The following is a 15,572-nucleotide window of genomic DNA, read 5'->3' as shown; positions in this document are numbered from 1 at the left end:
AGCTCTTTGGGCACTCAAAGTCAGGGGGAGGAGCAAGGACAGCAAAACCAGGAGGAGGGGGTACAAACTCCCTCTTGGGTGCTTAAGGCAATGGACCCTGCACCGCAGCCATGGAGGTGACCATCATCACGTGCTGGGTGTATACCAGGTGAGGAGGATCTGAGTATCCCGGGGTCGAAACTGTCGTAGTCGTCCTCGTCTCCACCCCGTGAGTAACCAGGGCTGCAGCTAGATGGAGAAGGAGCCCCTGAATATTAAGAGTGCCCGGAAGACTCAGCAAGAGCCACACCTGCTGAAGGTCCCCACCAGCGAAGGCAGACACACCTGAGGAAGCAACAGTCGGGTTAATGGGGGAGGTTCTTGTTTGATCAGCGGGGGAAAGATCCCCCCCCCCAAACGGACATAAGACCCCGAGTACAACTCAAGGTCAGGATGTCGCCCTCCCTCCTCTGCACTCGACAGATCAAGTGAAAAGGCAGAGAGAGACATGTCCCCCAAAAGGGGAGAGAGCCATACGCGGGAGCTGATGAGGAGGGAGAAAAGACGATGACGTATCCGTCACCAGAGGTGTCAAGGGAGAGCTTTCTGACAACACCTTGGAGGCTTTACGTGGCTTCTTCCTCTTCTCGTACCGCTCCCACTGCTCCTCAGACCAAGAGACACAACAATCACATGTCAAAATACGAGAACATTCACGCCCTCAGCACCTTGTGCACAGGGCATGAGGGTCCACCACGTCACTAGACTGGAAAGCCCCACACTTTCGGCCTCCCACTCCAGGGAACACTCTCCAGTTGGATGGAGGACGCAAGGGCTTTTCTGAATCGTGGGATTGCATGGTTCTTGCGCAATTCCACAACAAAAAGCAAAAGAAATACTTACAGTAACATACATTGATACACAAAGGATAAAGCTGTAAGCCTAAAAGCACATAGGCTATCTCACGACAGAAGGCGGGCAGAGAGGTAAACACACATCTGCACCCGACGGCGGTCAAAAGCAAAGTGGAATGTTTACATCCAGTCGGGCAGGACTCCCGACCATCGGACAAGCAGTTACTGCCGAACTACCTTGTCATTAAATCTTACGACCAGTCCAGCTGGCGCTGAATAGTAATTCCTTATGCAAAGGACCGATGGTTTGTATAACGTGTCGAAACAATTTAAAGGTAAACTGTTGCGATCAGTAGTAATCACTAATAGCAACGTAATTACATACTTGGTAACTTGCTTATATAAAAACAGTGATAGGGAGATAAAATGCTTCCTGACTTGATGAGCAGTATGCAGACTATGGCAAAGGACTTATTGCAGGAAAATGATATTGTTATGTTACAATAAAGTTTCATACATACTTACCTGGCAGATATATACATAGCTAAGACTCCCCGTCGTACCCCGACAGAAATTCAAATTGCGACGCCACTCGCTACAGGTAGGTCAGGTGATCTACCGGCCTGCCCTGGGTGGCAGGACTAGGAACCATCCCCCCCGTTTTCTATCATATTTTCTACTCTTCCACCTGTCTCCTGCGGGGAGGCTGGGTGGGCCTTTAATTGTATATATCTGCCAGGTAAGTATGTATGAAACTTTATTGTAACATAACAATATCATTTTCATACAATCAACTTACCTGTCAGATATATACATAGCTGATTGGCACCCTTCGGTGGAGGGTAAGAGACAGCTACTATTATGGGAATAGACAGGTAAACAACATATGTTGTAGGTATAAATAAAACTTGGTTCCTACCTGATAGGTGGTAGACTTGGTGGGTGTTTGCCCAGTAGTCTGCATCACCTCAAGAAACTTCAGCGAGATATGATCTATGGCCAAGAGTTCTTGTGGGTCTGCCGATGGGGTCTTACCCACTTACTCAGCAGAGCCTAAAAGGACTTTGTCAATGGGTGCTGATCCACTTATATGACAATACACCTATGGAGCACACAACCAATCCCGACCACCTGATCCTAACCATGTGTTAGAACTAAGGATTGTTACGAGTTATCCCCGAACTCGTCACAACAACAACCGTAACTCAAAAACCACTACGCACACATACATAATTTTTCAAAAAAAAATTATACTCAACTAATTGGATATGACGAGAATTCTCTTATGAACAACATAGACGGCCGCCCGTGCGAGCCTGAATCCTCCATTGTTCGAAGAGATTCGATCATATCCAAAAAGAAAGAAAAAGTATATACATTTAAGGATTGGTGTCAGCTCCCGTACCAGAACCGTATCTGCCGATACGATAGGACCTAGAGAAAAGCACTTCTCATACGTCACACGCACGTCTTTCAAGTAATGAGATGCAAATACTGAGTTGCATCTCCAATATGTCGTATCTATATGTTTTTAAGCGACATATTCTTATAAACGCGAGAGACGTCGCAACCGCTCTTACTTCATGAGCTTTTACTCTCAGTAGTTGCAATTGTTCGTCAGGACAGACCTTATGAGCGTCCGTAATGACGTTTCTTACAAAGAACGCTAGAGCATTCTTGGACATTAGTCTTGTGGGGTCTTTTACCGCGCACCAAAGACCTTGTCTAGAGCCTCCCAACTGACGCTTCCTCTGAAGATAGAAAACTTCCAGAGCTCTAACAGGGCATAGAGACCTCTCTGCTTCTCTGCCTACGAGACTCGACATTCCTTTGACTTCGAATGACCTAGGCCAGGGATTCGTGGGATTCTCGTCTTTTTCGCTAAAAAACAGGGTCTTAAAACGAGCAAATAGCCGAGTCTCCCTTGAATCCTACTTTATCCTGCAGAGCTTGTAACTCACTAATCCTTTTTGCTGTCGCTAATGATAAAAGGAATAGGCATTTTCTAGTTATGTCCCTAAATGATGCCAGATGCGGAGGCTCGAATCTATCCGAAGACAGATATTTGAGGACTACGTCCAAGTTCCAGTTCGGAGGTACTGGTTCCTTAGACTTTGAAGTCTCAAAAGATCTTATGAGATCGTGGAGATCTTTGTTATTTGCCAGATCTAACCCTCTGTTCCTGAATACAGCCGAGAGCATACTTCTGTATCCCTTTATTGTGGATACGGCAGATGAGATTTTACTCTCAGGAATAGCAAGAAATCAGCAATTTCCGCTATAGAGGTAGAGGAGGAGGACAACTTCTTGGCTCTACACCACCTTCTAAAAACCTCCCACTTCTGACTGGTATACTTTCGTAGTGGAGGTTTGCTGCAGCTCTCGCGATCGCGCTTGGCCACTTTCGCGAGAAAAGCCTCTCGCTCTGACAATGTCTTTCGATAGTCGAAAGGCAGTCAGAGCAAGAGCGGGGACGGTTTTGATGGTACCTCTTGAAGTGTGGGTTGTTTGAGAAGATCCGTCCTTCCTGGTAGGGATCTTGAAAAGTCTACGATCCACTCTACCACCTCGTGAACCATTCCCCGGGCCCGGCCCAAAAGGGGGCTATTAATGTCATCCTCGTCTCTTTTGACGCCACAAACTTTTCATTACTAACCCCAGGATTTTGAATGGGGGAAAAGCGTAACCGTCCACGCGAGACCAGTTTAGCAGGAAGGCGTCTACCATAATCGCTCTTGGATCTTCCACGACCGAGCAAAACACTGGAGCCTTTTTGAAATGTATGTTGCGAAGAGATCCACATGAGGAGTTCCCCACAGAGACCAGAGATCGAGACACACTTCCTCGTGCAGAGTCCATTCTGTATGAAGGACCTGGTTCCTCCTGCTGAGCCTGTCCGACCCTCACATTCCTTACTCCCTGTACGAACCTTGTCAGCAGGGAGATGTTCCTGTGAGACGTCCAAAGTAATAGATCCCTCGTGAGTTCGTAAAGGAACGAGGAGTGTGTTCCTCCCTGTTTCCGAATGTAGGCAAGTGCGGTGGTGTTGTCCACGTTTACTTGCACTACCTTGTCTCTCACCAGAGGTTCTAGGCTCTTCAAGGCCAGGTGTACGGCGAAGAGCTCTTTGCAGTTTATGTGCCAGGACACCTGTGCTGGTTCCCAGGTGCCTGACACTTCCTCTGAGCCTAATGTCGCTCCCAACCCGTCTCCGACGCGTCGGAGAACAACACTAGGTCTGGGTTCTGTGTTCTTAGAGAGATCCCTTTGTTCTCTTCCAGAGGTAGCAACCACCACCACTGTAGGTGTGCCTTTATCTCCACTGGAATGGGAAAACGTCCGACAGTTGTCCGGTTTTCCAGCTCCAAGAGTTCTTGAGGAAGAATTGAAGTGGACGGATATGAAGTCTTCCTAGTGGGAAGAACTGTTCCAGCGAGGAAAGCGTCCCCAGAAGGCTCAACCATTCCCTCGCTGACGTTTGTTGTTTCTCTAAGAAGAGAGAGATTATCCTCAAACCTTTTGCGGTTCTCTCTTGCGAAGGAAAAACTCGAAAACCCCGAGAATCCATCCGAATCCCCAGATAGACTAGGTCTTGTCTGGGGGTCAGTTGAGACTTCTCGAGGTTCAACAAGCAATCCCCACGCCTTGGTCAAATCCAGAAGTTAACTTTAGGTCCTCCAAGCACTGTCTCTCCGATCTGGCCCTGATGAGCCAGTCGTCTAGGTACATAGAGACATTCACTCCTTTGAGATGAAGAAATCTCGCCACATTCCTCATCAGGCTTGTGAAGACCTGAGGAGCTGTGGACAGGCCGAAACACAAGGCTCTGAACTGAAAGATCCTTCCCCCCGTCATGAAACGGAGGTACTTCTTCGACGAAGGGTGGATCGGGACGTGAAAGTAGGCGTCTTGGAGATCTAGAGACACCATCCAATCTCCTTGTCGTAATGACGCTAGGACTGAAGCAGAAGTCGTCCATAAGGAGAACTTCGTCCTTCTGAACAATTTGTTCAGAGCGCTGACGTCTAGTACTGGTCTCCAGCCTCCCGAGGCTTTCGCCACTAGAAAAAGGCGATTGTAAAACCCCGGGGAGTTTTGATCCAGTACTAGTTCTATTGCACTCTTGTCCCACATTTGTTCCACCATCGATCGAAGAGTATCCCTCAGCACAGGGTCCTTGTACTTGGCTGATAGTTCCCTTGGTATTGACGTTAGGGGCGGAGTATTCAGGAAAGGGATACGATATCCCTTCCTTATGATATTCAGTGAAGACGCGTCTGCGTCTATCAGTGTCCAGGCCTCCACGCAATCCAGAGCCTGGCACCTACTGGTGCTTGGAGGAGAAATGTTTCATTTTCCCTTTTTAAAGGGACGAAAGGCGGACCTCCTACTCTCCTCTGGAGCCTTCCTTCTTGCGGGAGGTCTGGAGATCGGACCACCTCGAAAGGGCTGCATAGAAGTGCTAGGTTCTTTCTTGTCAGAAACTAAAGCAGGTTTCTTCTTCCTAGCTGACTGCGTCAGAAGATCCTGCGTCGCCTTCTCAGTTAAAGAGTGAGCCACGTCCTTCACTAACTTAGAAGGGGAACAAATAGTCCAGACAGAGGTGCATACAGTAGAGCTGCCCTCTGAGCATGCGAGACTGCCTTTGTTAAGAAGGCGCCATACCGTCCTTTTCTTCAAAAGACCTGCTCCAAATAATGAAGAGACTTCCAAAGATCCATCCTGTACTGCTTTGTCGATGCAAGACAAAATGCATAACAGGGCTTCAGGTTCGATTCCCTGTGAATCGTGAGCTTTCTTGGACATCACAAGGGACCAATCTAAGAAGTTGAAGACTTCCAATACATGGAAAAGTCCCTTGAGGAGATGATCCAGTTCTGAAATACTCCATGTAATACGAGCAGAATTAAGACTTGGACGCCTTGAAGCGTCAACTAACGTCGAAAAGTCTGCCTCTGTAGTAGAAGGGAGAGCGATACCCATATCCTCCCCCGTCTTGTACCATATGCCTCTTTTCCCAGCTAACCTTGCTGGAGGCATGCAAAATACTGTCCTGACTAAGTCTTTTCTTCGACTTCATCCAGGAGTCTAAGGCGTAAAGCCCGCTTCATCGAGATGGTGGGCTTCATCTTCAGAAAAGACGAAGGCTTCTTCGCCTTCGCACTCGAAAGAGCGAGCGCGGAGAAGGAGAGCAGCCGGAGTCAACTCGTCTCCGTATTCCTCCAGAAGCAGGGTAGTCAACACCTTATAGTTGGACAAGCCCTCTCTTCCATGATCGTCATCATCCGAGTTTTGCTCCAACTCGTGATAATTCTGAGTTTCTGTTCTCCTTTCCGAACTTTCCTCTTCTGGAGGAGACAAACTCCTGATCGGAGAGGGGCTAAGGGAATGAAAGTCTTTCCTTTTTCCCGTTTTGATCGACTTGGAAGGCGTCACAACCTGCGCTTCTCTTGCGCTTTAGAAGACGTCTTGTATGACGCTTCCCGCTCTCCGAGCGTCATGTATGACGTCTCTTGTTGACGTCTTGATGACGCTTCGCGTCTGGAAGACGCTTCGCTCTCTAAGGGCTTCCTACTCGGCGTCAAAATCTTGGACGGAGCGTCACGTCTAAGATCCGCTTGAAATGACGCTTCACTTCTAAAAGACGTCTTTCGATTCTCTTGTCTTACAACACTCTCGTCAGCCCCCGTTCTTCGAGCAGGTGCGAGAGGACGAGACTTCTTAATTGGAAGCGTCACGTCCTTCCGACGGGGCGCTAAAACTCCCACAAGAGATGACAGTTGTTCCTGAACCGCCATAATTATCTTTCTTGACGCTTCTCTACGTCTATGGCATGACGCCTCTCGTCATCACTCGGGAAGAAGCATGATGGGGTACTTCCTCATAAGCGTCAGGTGACGCTGACGCCACCTTCGCCTTCTTAATAGCAGACGGGGCGTCATCCGAGAAGCGCTCTGGGCTTGAATCAATGTCTTGCTTCATATGACGCTTCAGCGGTCTCGATAAGTTCGACTCCTTCCACCCTCGTTTAGGTGAGGGAGAGGGAGAGGACGAGAAACACTCGCGAAGGACGCTTTTCCTATAGCGCCCTTGAGCTGGCTGCCATGAAGCAGAGCTAGCTGAAGGGACGTCTGACCGTTGGGGATTCCCCACGACCTCCTTAAGGCTTTCGACTTTCCTTCTCCTCTGGGCATGTGAGCTTGGAAGAGGTCTAGGCCTGGGAGCGCCGCAGGGACGATCAAACGCCCCCTCCACAACACTGATAGGACTCACTTCACTAAAATGTTCACTATCACTAGCCTTACCTTTCGAGTCAGCCATCTTGGACTTCATGTCTCGAATAGTCGCTTTCAGATTGGCGATTTCCGATGCCGAATCCGAAAAGACACTCTGAGAATGAGATTTATAGGGAGAATCTACAGTAGTAGGGTTAGAATTATCCGTGAAAGGCTCAATAGGCCTTGAATTCACACCTTTCAGTCGTCTAACTCTATCCCTCTCTAACTTCTTCAAATAAGAAGTCAAAGTCTTCCATTCTTCTGCATTCAACCCTCGCATTCCTTACAAGTGTTAATAGCAGAACACTGCCCCAACCCCCTACATTTACGGCATACAGTGTGAGGATCAACGAAGCTTTCGGTATCCTCACCCTGCAGCCTACATTCACACACATTCTCACACTCACATTAGAATCAGACATACTGAGAAAAATCCAAAAGAGTTATTCCAAAAACAGTCCACAGTAGCGAATGCCAAAACACGATCCAAATACGTCACCAAAAAGCCGAAAAAACGTTGATCAAATAGTTGAAAATGAATCTAAGTCAGGAGGTAATAACAACATGTTGATACCACCGGCGACAGAGAAAATATGATAGAAAACGGGGATGGTTCCTAGTCCTGCCACCCAGGGCAGGCCGGTAGATCACCTGACCTACCTGTAGCGAGTGGCGCGAATTTGAATTTCTGTCGGGGACGACGGAGTCTTAGCTATGTATATATCTGCCAGGTAAGTTGATTGTATGAAAATGAAAACTCAGCAAAGAAACAACGAAATGCCATAAACCAATAAGGAAAAAGAAAAATGATCATGGGTCTCTCAGGTCCTACATACCAAAGAGCCATGCACTCAATCCTTTGCTGACACCTCCAAGAAACATGAAGTAGCCCTTAATGACCACCGTCAAATGCTAGATGATCAGGCTGTGCAAAAATGCATCCCTAGGTCCCGAATAACAAATATGCCATGCACACTGATCTCAAAAATATTTCCAAAATACCTGAAGAAATCATTTGAAAGGATCAATGTCAAGTGCCATCATCTGAAGTAGACAAAATAGTATGTGGAAAGAGGGTAACTGAATGAAATTGCACACAGGAACCTGAGTCAAGGAATGGGAGTCACACAGAAATGTAATAACTAAGACCCCAGGCCAAAAGATTCTCAGACATCTAAATCCTTCAAGATAGGCTTTCACCACTGGAGTGGTTAAGTGAGCACAGCAAACTGTATACTACTCCAGACACTTCCGTCTGCAATCAATGAAAAGGCATTGAGGCTGCTAACACATAAGATGCAACCCAGTAAGTGAAGAGAATTAAATAGGACAATAAGGCTAAGGTACCCAAGGGAAAGACAACAAAGCAGGGAAAGGAGGCAGAATATGCCATCAAGAATGCAAAGTCAATAGGGATGGGAGATGGAAAACCCTTAGGGAACTCAAGCCATAACAACTCCAAAGGCTAAACACCAGCAAGACATAGACTGGCCCACCCATGCTAACTCCAGTTACTCAAATCAGGGCAAAATTCTTATTGCAGAAATAAAGGCACATAACCTACACTGCAATAGTCCAGCAAACAATAATGGACAGGGAAAAATAAGGAAAACCTGCAAAAAGGGACTAAACAACAACAAAAATCACTTCATAATATAATATGTAATGATAAAGGCCTAGCCATAAAAGACAATCTAAGCTAGGATACTAAGTATATGAATTAAAAAGAAAAGAACCTATGAATACCAAGAGAAGAAATGAGCACTCAAAGTGATGCACCAGGAACAAGGAGATGCTAACCAAACGTAAAAGTCACAAATTGCAATTATTCAATTATTCATAACACCACTGCAACAAATCTAAAATGGTAAAAAATACACATATCTGAACTATATCAAAATATATGAAGATGAAAAATTACATTAGAAATTAATAAACTCCAGAACAACCAAAGAAGAGCTGTGTGCAGATTCTGGGAAGCAAAGTAGACAGACATCCAACTCTGTTGAAGACATACCGAAGAATGAAATGCATTAGTTGGCTTACTGTGGCCTGTGAGCAAGGCATTGACCGTGAGACTTTTCTTCTTTCAGCTCTTCAAGTTGGTGTCGGTGGATCCATGTTACATGGTATAATGCTAAGTATGGTAAGTGGGGTCTGTATGACATACAAATTTATCTATTTTAAAATATAAAACCCATTCAATAGACAAAAAAGGGGATGGAAAACTAAATAAATAGGCTTAACAAAATTTTTAGACTTGGCAAAAGTAAGACTTTCATGAGTTGCCTAAGGTATGTATACAATCCTGGATCCAACCAGGGAATCGAAAATGAGCAAAAAGGATTTTAATCTTCACAATCCAACCAACATCATTGTCCCTGTCTTCTCTATCTTCCTTAGAAGCCTCTTCTCTCCCACTCACAGTTTTGCCCAAAGCAATTAAAAAAATCTGTATTGTACCTCAATGCTGTTTTCTTAAAATTTTGCATCATCACCTTCTTTCTTTCAAATTTATAACTCATAATTTGTGTTACTTCTGCTAAATAAATTACAATTAAACTAGTTACAACAATTAGGCATGTTAAGTATACAGAATAATTGTACCTGTTTAAAGCATTTGGCTGGCGCTGGTACAGCACTGGTTTCCTTGAGGTAGATGTCCCAGTTAAATTCAGCTGCAGCTTCTATCTGGGCTTGGGCAGCAGCACTCAAACCCCTTCCTACAAGATGGTAGTTATTTTCAATATGAATTATAATAATTCCAAAAATAATACAGAGGAATGCAGTGTCGCAGCATGCAAACTGTCCAACCTAGTAAATTTTGCATGGTAAAAAAAAAAAAAAGTAACACAATGAGGTAAGTGATGATAGTTATGCATTAACAGAAAGCTTACTTACAGGAATGGAAACTGCAATTTCTATAGTAGTATGAACAAGGTCCTTACATGATCTAAAGGTTAACTGGGACAAATGTGGGCCAAAAACTAGTCTCAGCTAATGTAAGGATAGCCTAATTTTCTTTACATATAAACACACACACACACACACACAAGGGTGCTCTCTCTCTCTCTCTCTCTCTCTCTCTCTCTCTCTCTCTCTCTCTCTCTCTCTCTCTCTCTCTCTCTCTCTCAAAAGCTAAAAGCTAACCTGAAAGCTACGTTGAACCAACCAGACAGAACTTGGTTATTAATAAGTATTCAACAGCTTCCCCATAATTACCTTTCTAAGCAACGGTATAACATTATTAATAAAAAGCATGAATTTTGTATATCAGTCATGTAAAGTACTTGAAAAATACATTTCAAATTGTACTCCTCAATACTAATATAGCTTAACATAGACTCTTATTATAATACTGTACAAATGAAACAAGACCACATCAAAACACTGGTTCAACAGCTACTAAATGGAGAAGCAGGTTTGCAAAAACATTCACACTTTATGATACTGATCAAAGACAAAATTTTCTAGGCACTATTGTACAATCTACAAGGACATAAGCACTAGATCTACAATTAAATACATGCTAAAATATACTGTATACATAGTCTAGGCCAGTATAAAAGGAGCAAATACCAGAAAAGAGAAAACATGAAGAGTATCCACATCAACAAATTGGAAGTGTTTGACCATATTTTGAGTTTCCACATATACAAACCACTCAATAAACAAGAAAAAATAAATTAATAAATAAAATGTACTAAAATGCAAGGAGCACAGTATTAAGGTAGTAATGCAATGCATCTTCACTTAAGCTTCTGAAGTTCAATTGCAAGACATCCTCTGGGAGACTGAATGCTCCACAGTTCAACAGTGCGAGGAGGAATGAGGGACCTCTGGAACTGAGAAGTTTTACAGCAAGGCACATTTACTGCATATTGGTGCTACTGCTTAGTAAATTGTTTGCTCTCAGAAGAAAAAGGGAATCAGGGATCAATTGTGAATGTAAAAGATCTCTGTTGAAATACAACTTATGAAAAAGTGAGACATTAGACTATCCATCAATGGTCCACAACATAACTTGCATTACCTATTAAGCTGCCAAACTAGAACCAAAGAATGACTGAGATCAGTTCCACAAAGCAAAAGAGTTAAAGGGAAAAAAAAGGTTTTTTTATATATACTGTATGAGTTTTGTACTACACAGTACTTTATACATCTTGTAAACATGAGTAGGTACAGGTATACACATATAGTGAGAATCGAGTAATTTTGCTGTATCTCTGAACTCATGTGATTAGTAAATCAATACTTTTGACTGAATAATAATTACAAAGTATCAGTTAGGATAGAGTATTAGATACTTTATGAGGAATTACGTATTTACACTAGACTACAAGATATACGGGATAGGCCAAGTGTGCCCTAATGAGTAGGTTTTATGCTGGTCTTCATTACTTAGCATATTTTGTTACTTAACCTGAAGAGGCAGGCCCCGAGCTGTCCATTGAGGCAACACTGCACTACATTAAGGCAAAACACACCAACCTCTAGATGGTTATGTACTATTGCACAGCAATATGGATGAGGTACAGGTAAGTATTGACAAAATTTAATTAAATATGTCTGAATCCACCTCCAGAATGATAAATTTGTATTAGGAAGTAAATGACAATTTTAGTGTATGAAAATTATACAGGAAAAGCTAAAGTAAATGAGATTGACAGAGTATCATGGACTCGCATGCAGCTGAGTGTTCATTCCCTAGCTATAGAAACTGGACGTTGGAACAGCCAAGCAAGAGGACACCTTCCTGAAGAAGAGGGATTATGCACTTGTGGTCAAATGCAAACAAAAAAGCATGTTATGGAAGACTATTATCTGCAAACACTTTACCTACAAAACAAGTCTGGTTTTTGGTGTACTATATGCAACTTGTCTCATGAAATGTCAGATTACAATATTTAAGTAAAATCATCCATAGGATGCTGCAATAGCACTAACATGATTTCTGTATTATGCCAGTTCGTAGTAGTCAATTGTTTTCATTAAAGTTTGTAATCTCTATCATTCCAAGTCATACCAAGTTGTTTTGTATGGAATTTTAGGATTAACTGGACCAAATTGACAAATTTTTAAATCAATTTGTATTTTTCATCGCTAACAAACCTGAGGTCTTAACAATCTTGTGCCAGCTGGAAACCAGTTAAAAACAATCAAAGAATGTAAAGCAAGGGATCTGTGGCATCTGGCAACTCATATGCATACAAGGTGGAAGGGCATAGAACCCTGTGGCGCATCAGTCTTTCTTTGACTGCCTTAGAGAGTAGTCGCTTGCACTCTCCTTTCAAGCCAAATGCTTTGATTGCCCGTGATTTCTTTGTTTCAGTGTTTTTGTGTGTGTCCCTTGTTGATTATCATGGATTTCTGTGCTCCAGGTTTTTGGCTTCTAACATTACAGATCCCCATACAACATGCAGGAGGTGCTGATATAATTTTTGTACCATTACTGATTCTTGCCTGGAATGTCGTTCCTGGCCTGTGTTGCAGTGGAAGGCACGCTACAAGAAGAGGAAGTATCACAGTGTCTACTTGTCCTTCTTGGGAGGGTTTTTTGCCTCTTCATTTGGACTTTGGACAGTTCAGCATCCCCTTCTTCCAGAAATGTTCCATCTGCGTCAGTTATACAGCTGTCTCCTTCCTTTCTTTTTTATCAATTCGTCATTGGAAGTATCGGAAGTTGCACAGGATGAGATTAAGGCCCTTCCCGCAGGATATAATGTCCTTCCTGAGAGGAAGGAGGCTATGATTTCTGCTCCCTTTAATTTCACATTCCGAATCAAACAAGATGGCAGCTGTTTGTGCGTCTCTAGGACTGTGGGGTGCCCCATTATTGGCTGGCCTACTCTCGCCATTCTTGGTTGTTCATCATCCCCCTACAGCCCCCTCAGTAGTCCCCACCCCCTACCTCCAAGCCTACATTACTTTGGCTCTCATGTGCTGTCTTTGTCAATGTCAACTGGGTCGCCCTTCTTCACTCCACCAGTGAGGCCATCAACCAGCACCGTAATTCAAGATGTTGTGACGTCACTCCCAGCATCCTCTCAGACTATGACGTTAGCTGCGGTGTCATCTCTACCTCCCGTTGTTTTGGCATCATCTCCATCTTCGCCTATGACGTCATCACTCCCTCTCGCTGAGCCATCGGAGACGGTGTTTCAAGCTATGGTTGAGAGGCTACACTCTGTTTTTTGGGAAAGCTATCCTGCTCTCTCTGGCAAGAAGTGTCGTAAAAGGAGTGATTCTTCCTCACCTCCTGCAAACAAGAGATGTCATAGAGGGTTTGTTGTTTGTATGGTGCTTTTACATTGGAGAGTAAGCACTACGTATCTCCTCCATCTCCCTCTGCTTCTTCACCTCCTTCTCCTCCTCCTCCTTGCCCTCAAGTCAAACTTTGGAGAATTCTGGACTTTGTGGTGCCTTATTCTGGGAGTGAGAGGAGTGCTTCACCCACTCCTCTACACGGATGTGTCTCCCTTACCTGTACGTGGCCTTGGAAGGGATAGCCCTCTATCTCCTGTACCTGTTCCAGTCCATCGTTAGATGATAAGGCTCCAATTAAGAGGTCGAAGGTGCCTGCTACGACAGTCTCTCCTGCACCTCCTAAGGATTCTTCTCTCTGCAAATGTGTTGTGGTTGACGGTTGGGAAAGTGAGGCGACTCAGGTCTGTGGACATATCTTTCGTTCGCCTTCCAAAGACTGGGACCTTAGGGATCAGTTTCCTTCAGGACATTCACTTCAGCGTCATTATCTGTCTTGAGACCGTGCTCGTGTGTCGTCACATGGCCATGTATTGACTCGTTGCACATCCATATACATGATTCGTCCCACAAATGTGTATGTGGTTCGTTGCACGAGTGCGTACAAGCTTTGGCTCAAGGACATGTACGGGTTTCTTAGCTTTACCGTGTTCTGGAGCCTTCTGTTTCAGGATCTTCAGTAGTTAGGGACTCCACAGTGGGAGGCATGATGACCAGCTTCCTAGGAAAGCCTCTCCAGTACCATTAGGGAAGGATGAGGACCCTTCCAAGCCTTCTTCGCGTCGTCAGTCTCCTTTGTCGGAACCAGAGGAGGGAGAGAGCTAGGAGTTCCTGTCTTCTCTCTCAGAGGTTACTGATCTCATTCACGAGTTCAATAATCTTGGGTGTAGAATGCAGACTCAGTCTTCTATGACCCCTATGGGTATAGAGGCCTTGCTAGGTCCTGGACAAGATACTAAGGTCTTGTTTGAGCTTCCCATCAGGGCATGCTCAGTCTATCTTGCAGTGTGTTAACACCTTGGTTTCGGACTGAGATGGCTCTCTGCACTACAATAGATCCTCGAAGTTCCTTCCCTCTCCTTTCGTGCGGCATAGGAACTATCATTCCACCAATGTGGTTCAGCTGATGTCCTGTCACCTTAATTCGGACGTGATCCATCTTAAGCCTGGTTTGACCCTGGGTCAGGTTAGATCTGAAGGACCATCATTTTCTTTGCAAGAGGCTTTGGCTATGGAGGCTGCTGCTTCTACCATCTTCCAGACTGCGTCCTGGTTGGGCCGGTGGTCCAATGCAGTAGCCAGGATAGTGTCGGATCACGTTGAGGAAGGTTCAGTCAGTTCTTCCTCTTTATCATGTGGGGCAACCTCCTCCTTGTCTTTGTTGGCCCTCCGAAACAGGAACTCCTTGAGTCGCAGCTTCTATTCCCAAGAACTCATTTAGAAGATGTGATTGACCGGCAGAGAGCAGATACCAGATAGGCTAGTGCATCAGGCGGTAGCTAAATCGGAGGCTCGTTCTTGTCCTTCACATACCCCTCCCAATGGCAGATCAGACAGTCTCCTCCTGTGAAGTCAACCAGGCGTTCAACTTCTGTAAAAGCCTCTCACTCTGCTTCTCAATCTGACTTATGCTCAAGGCTCTCCAAAGTACTTGGCTCTTCGGGAAGAAGTGTTGGAGATGCTGGACAAGGGTGTGGTGGAAGAAGTACATCATTCTTCACTGGGGTTTTACAGGCAGATTTTCCTGGTTCCAAAGGCTACAGGCAACTGGAGCCCAGTGATAGACCTTTCCACAATGAATCACTTTGTAAGGAAGACAAGGTTCAGGATGGAGATGCCCCAGACAGTTTTGGCAATTATAAGAGAATTTCACCAGTTAATTGTTAAAGATAAGACACTACAAATGGCAAAGTCAGCAAACATGTTCAGACAATGATTGAGCCATGATGCTAACTGGGAGGTGATCGCTCCTGATTCCAAAGGCAAAAATCAAGTACATTTGTGTCATAGCTTCTCCAGAGGGAGGTCATTTGTCAGTCAGCAGACAGATCAGTCAACTTGAAGGGGCAAGTCTTAACCTCTTCCAGCATGTGGTATTTTATCATCCATGACACCTCAAATAATCTGCAATCTCAGAAGTCAGAATACTGGTTTCATCTCCTGAGTGCACTGTAGTGTACATACTCTGTAAACAAGA

The 15,572-nt window shown here is 44.6% G+C and overlaps 1 protein-coding gene across 6 annotated transcripts in view; it reads right to left on the bottom strand.

Annotated features, from left to right (window-relative positions):
- The window catches only part of LOC135198093 (polycomb protein SCMH1-like), a 166,524-nt gene that overhangs the window by 138,411 nt on the left and 12,541 nt on the right, over positions 1 to 15,572 (bottom strand). For all 6 annotated transcript variants that reach the window (XM_064225538.1, XM_064225533.1, XM_064225537.1 and 3 more), the window contains exon 5: positions 9,719 to 9,834. In XM_064225538.1, coding sequence (XP_064081608.1) covers positions 9,719 to 9,834 — 116 coding nt within the window. The remainder of the gene's footprint in view (positions 1 to 9,718; positions 9,835 to 15,572) is intronic.

The sequence above is a fragment of the Macrobrachium nipponense genome, chromosome 21 (genome assembly GCF_015104395.2).
Source record: "Macrobrachium nipponense isolate FS-2020 chromosome 21, ASM1510439v2, whole genome shotgun sequence".
NCBI classification, from domain to species: Eukaryota; Metazoa; Arthropoda; class Malacostraca; order Decapoda; family Palaemonidae; genus Macrobrachium; species Macrobrachium nipponense.
This window is presented reverse-complemented; position numbering and strand designations above follow the sequence as displayed.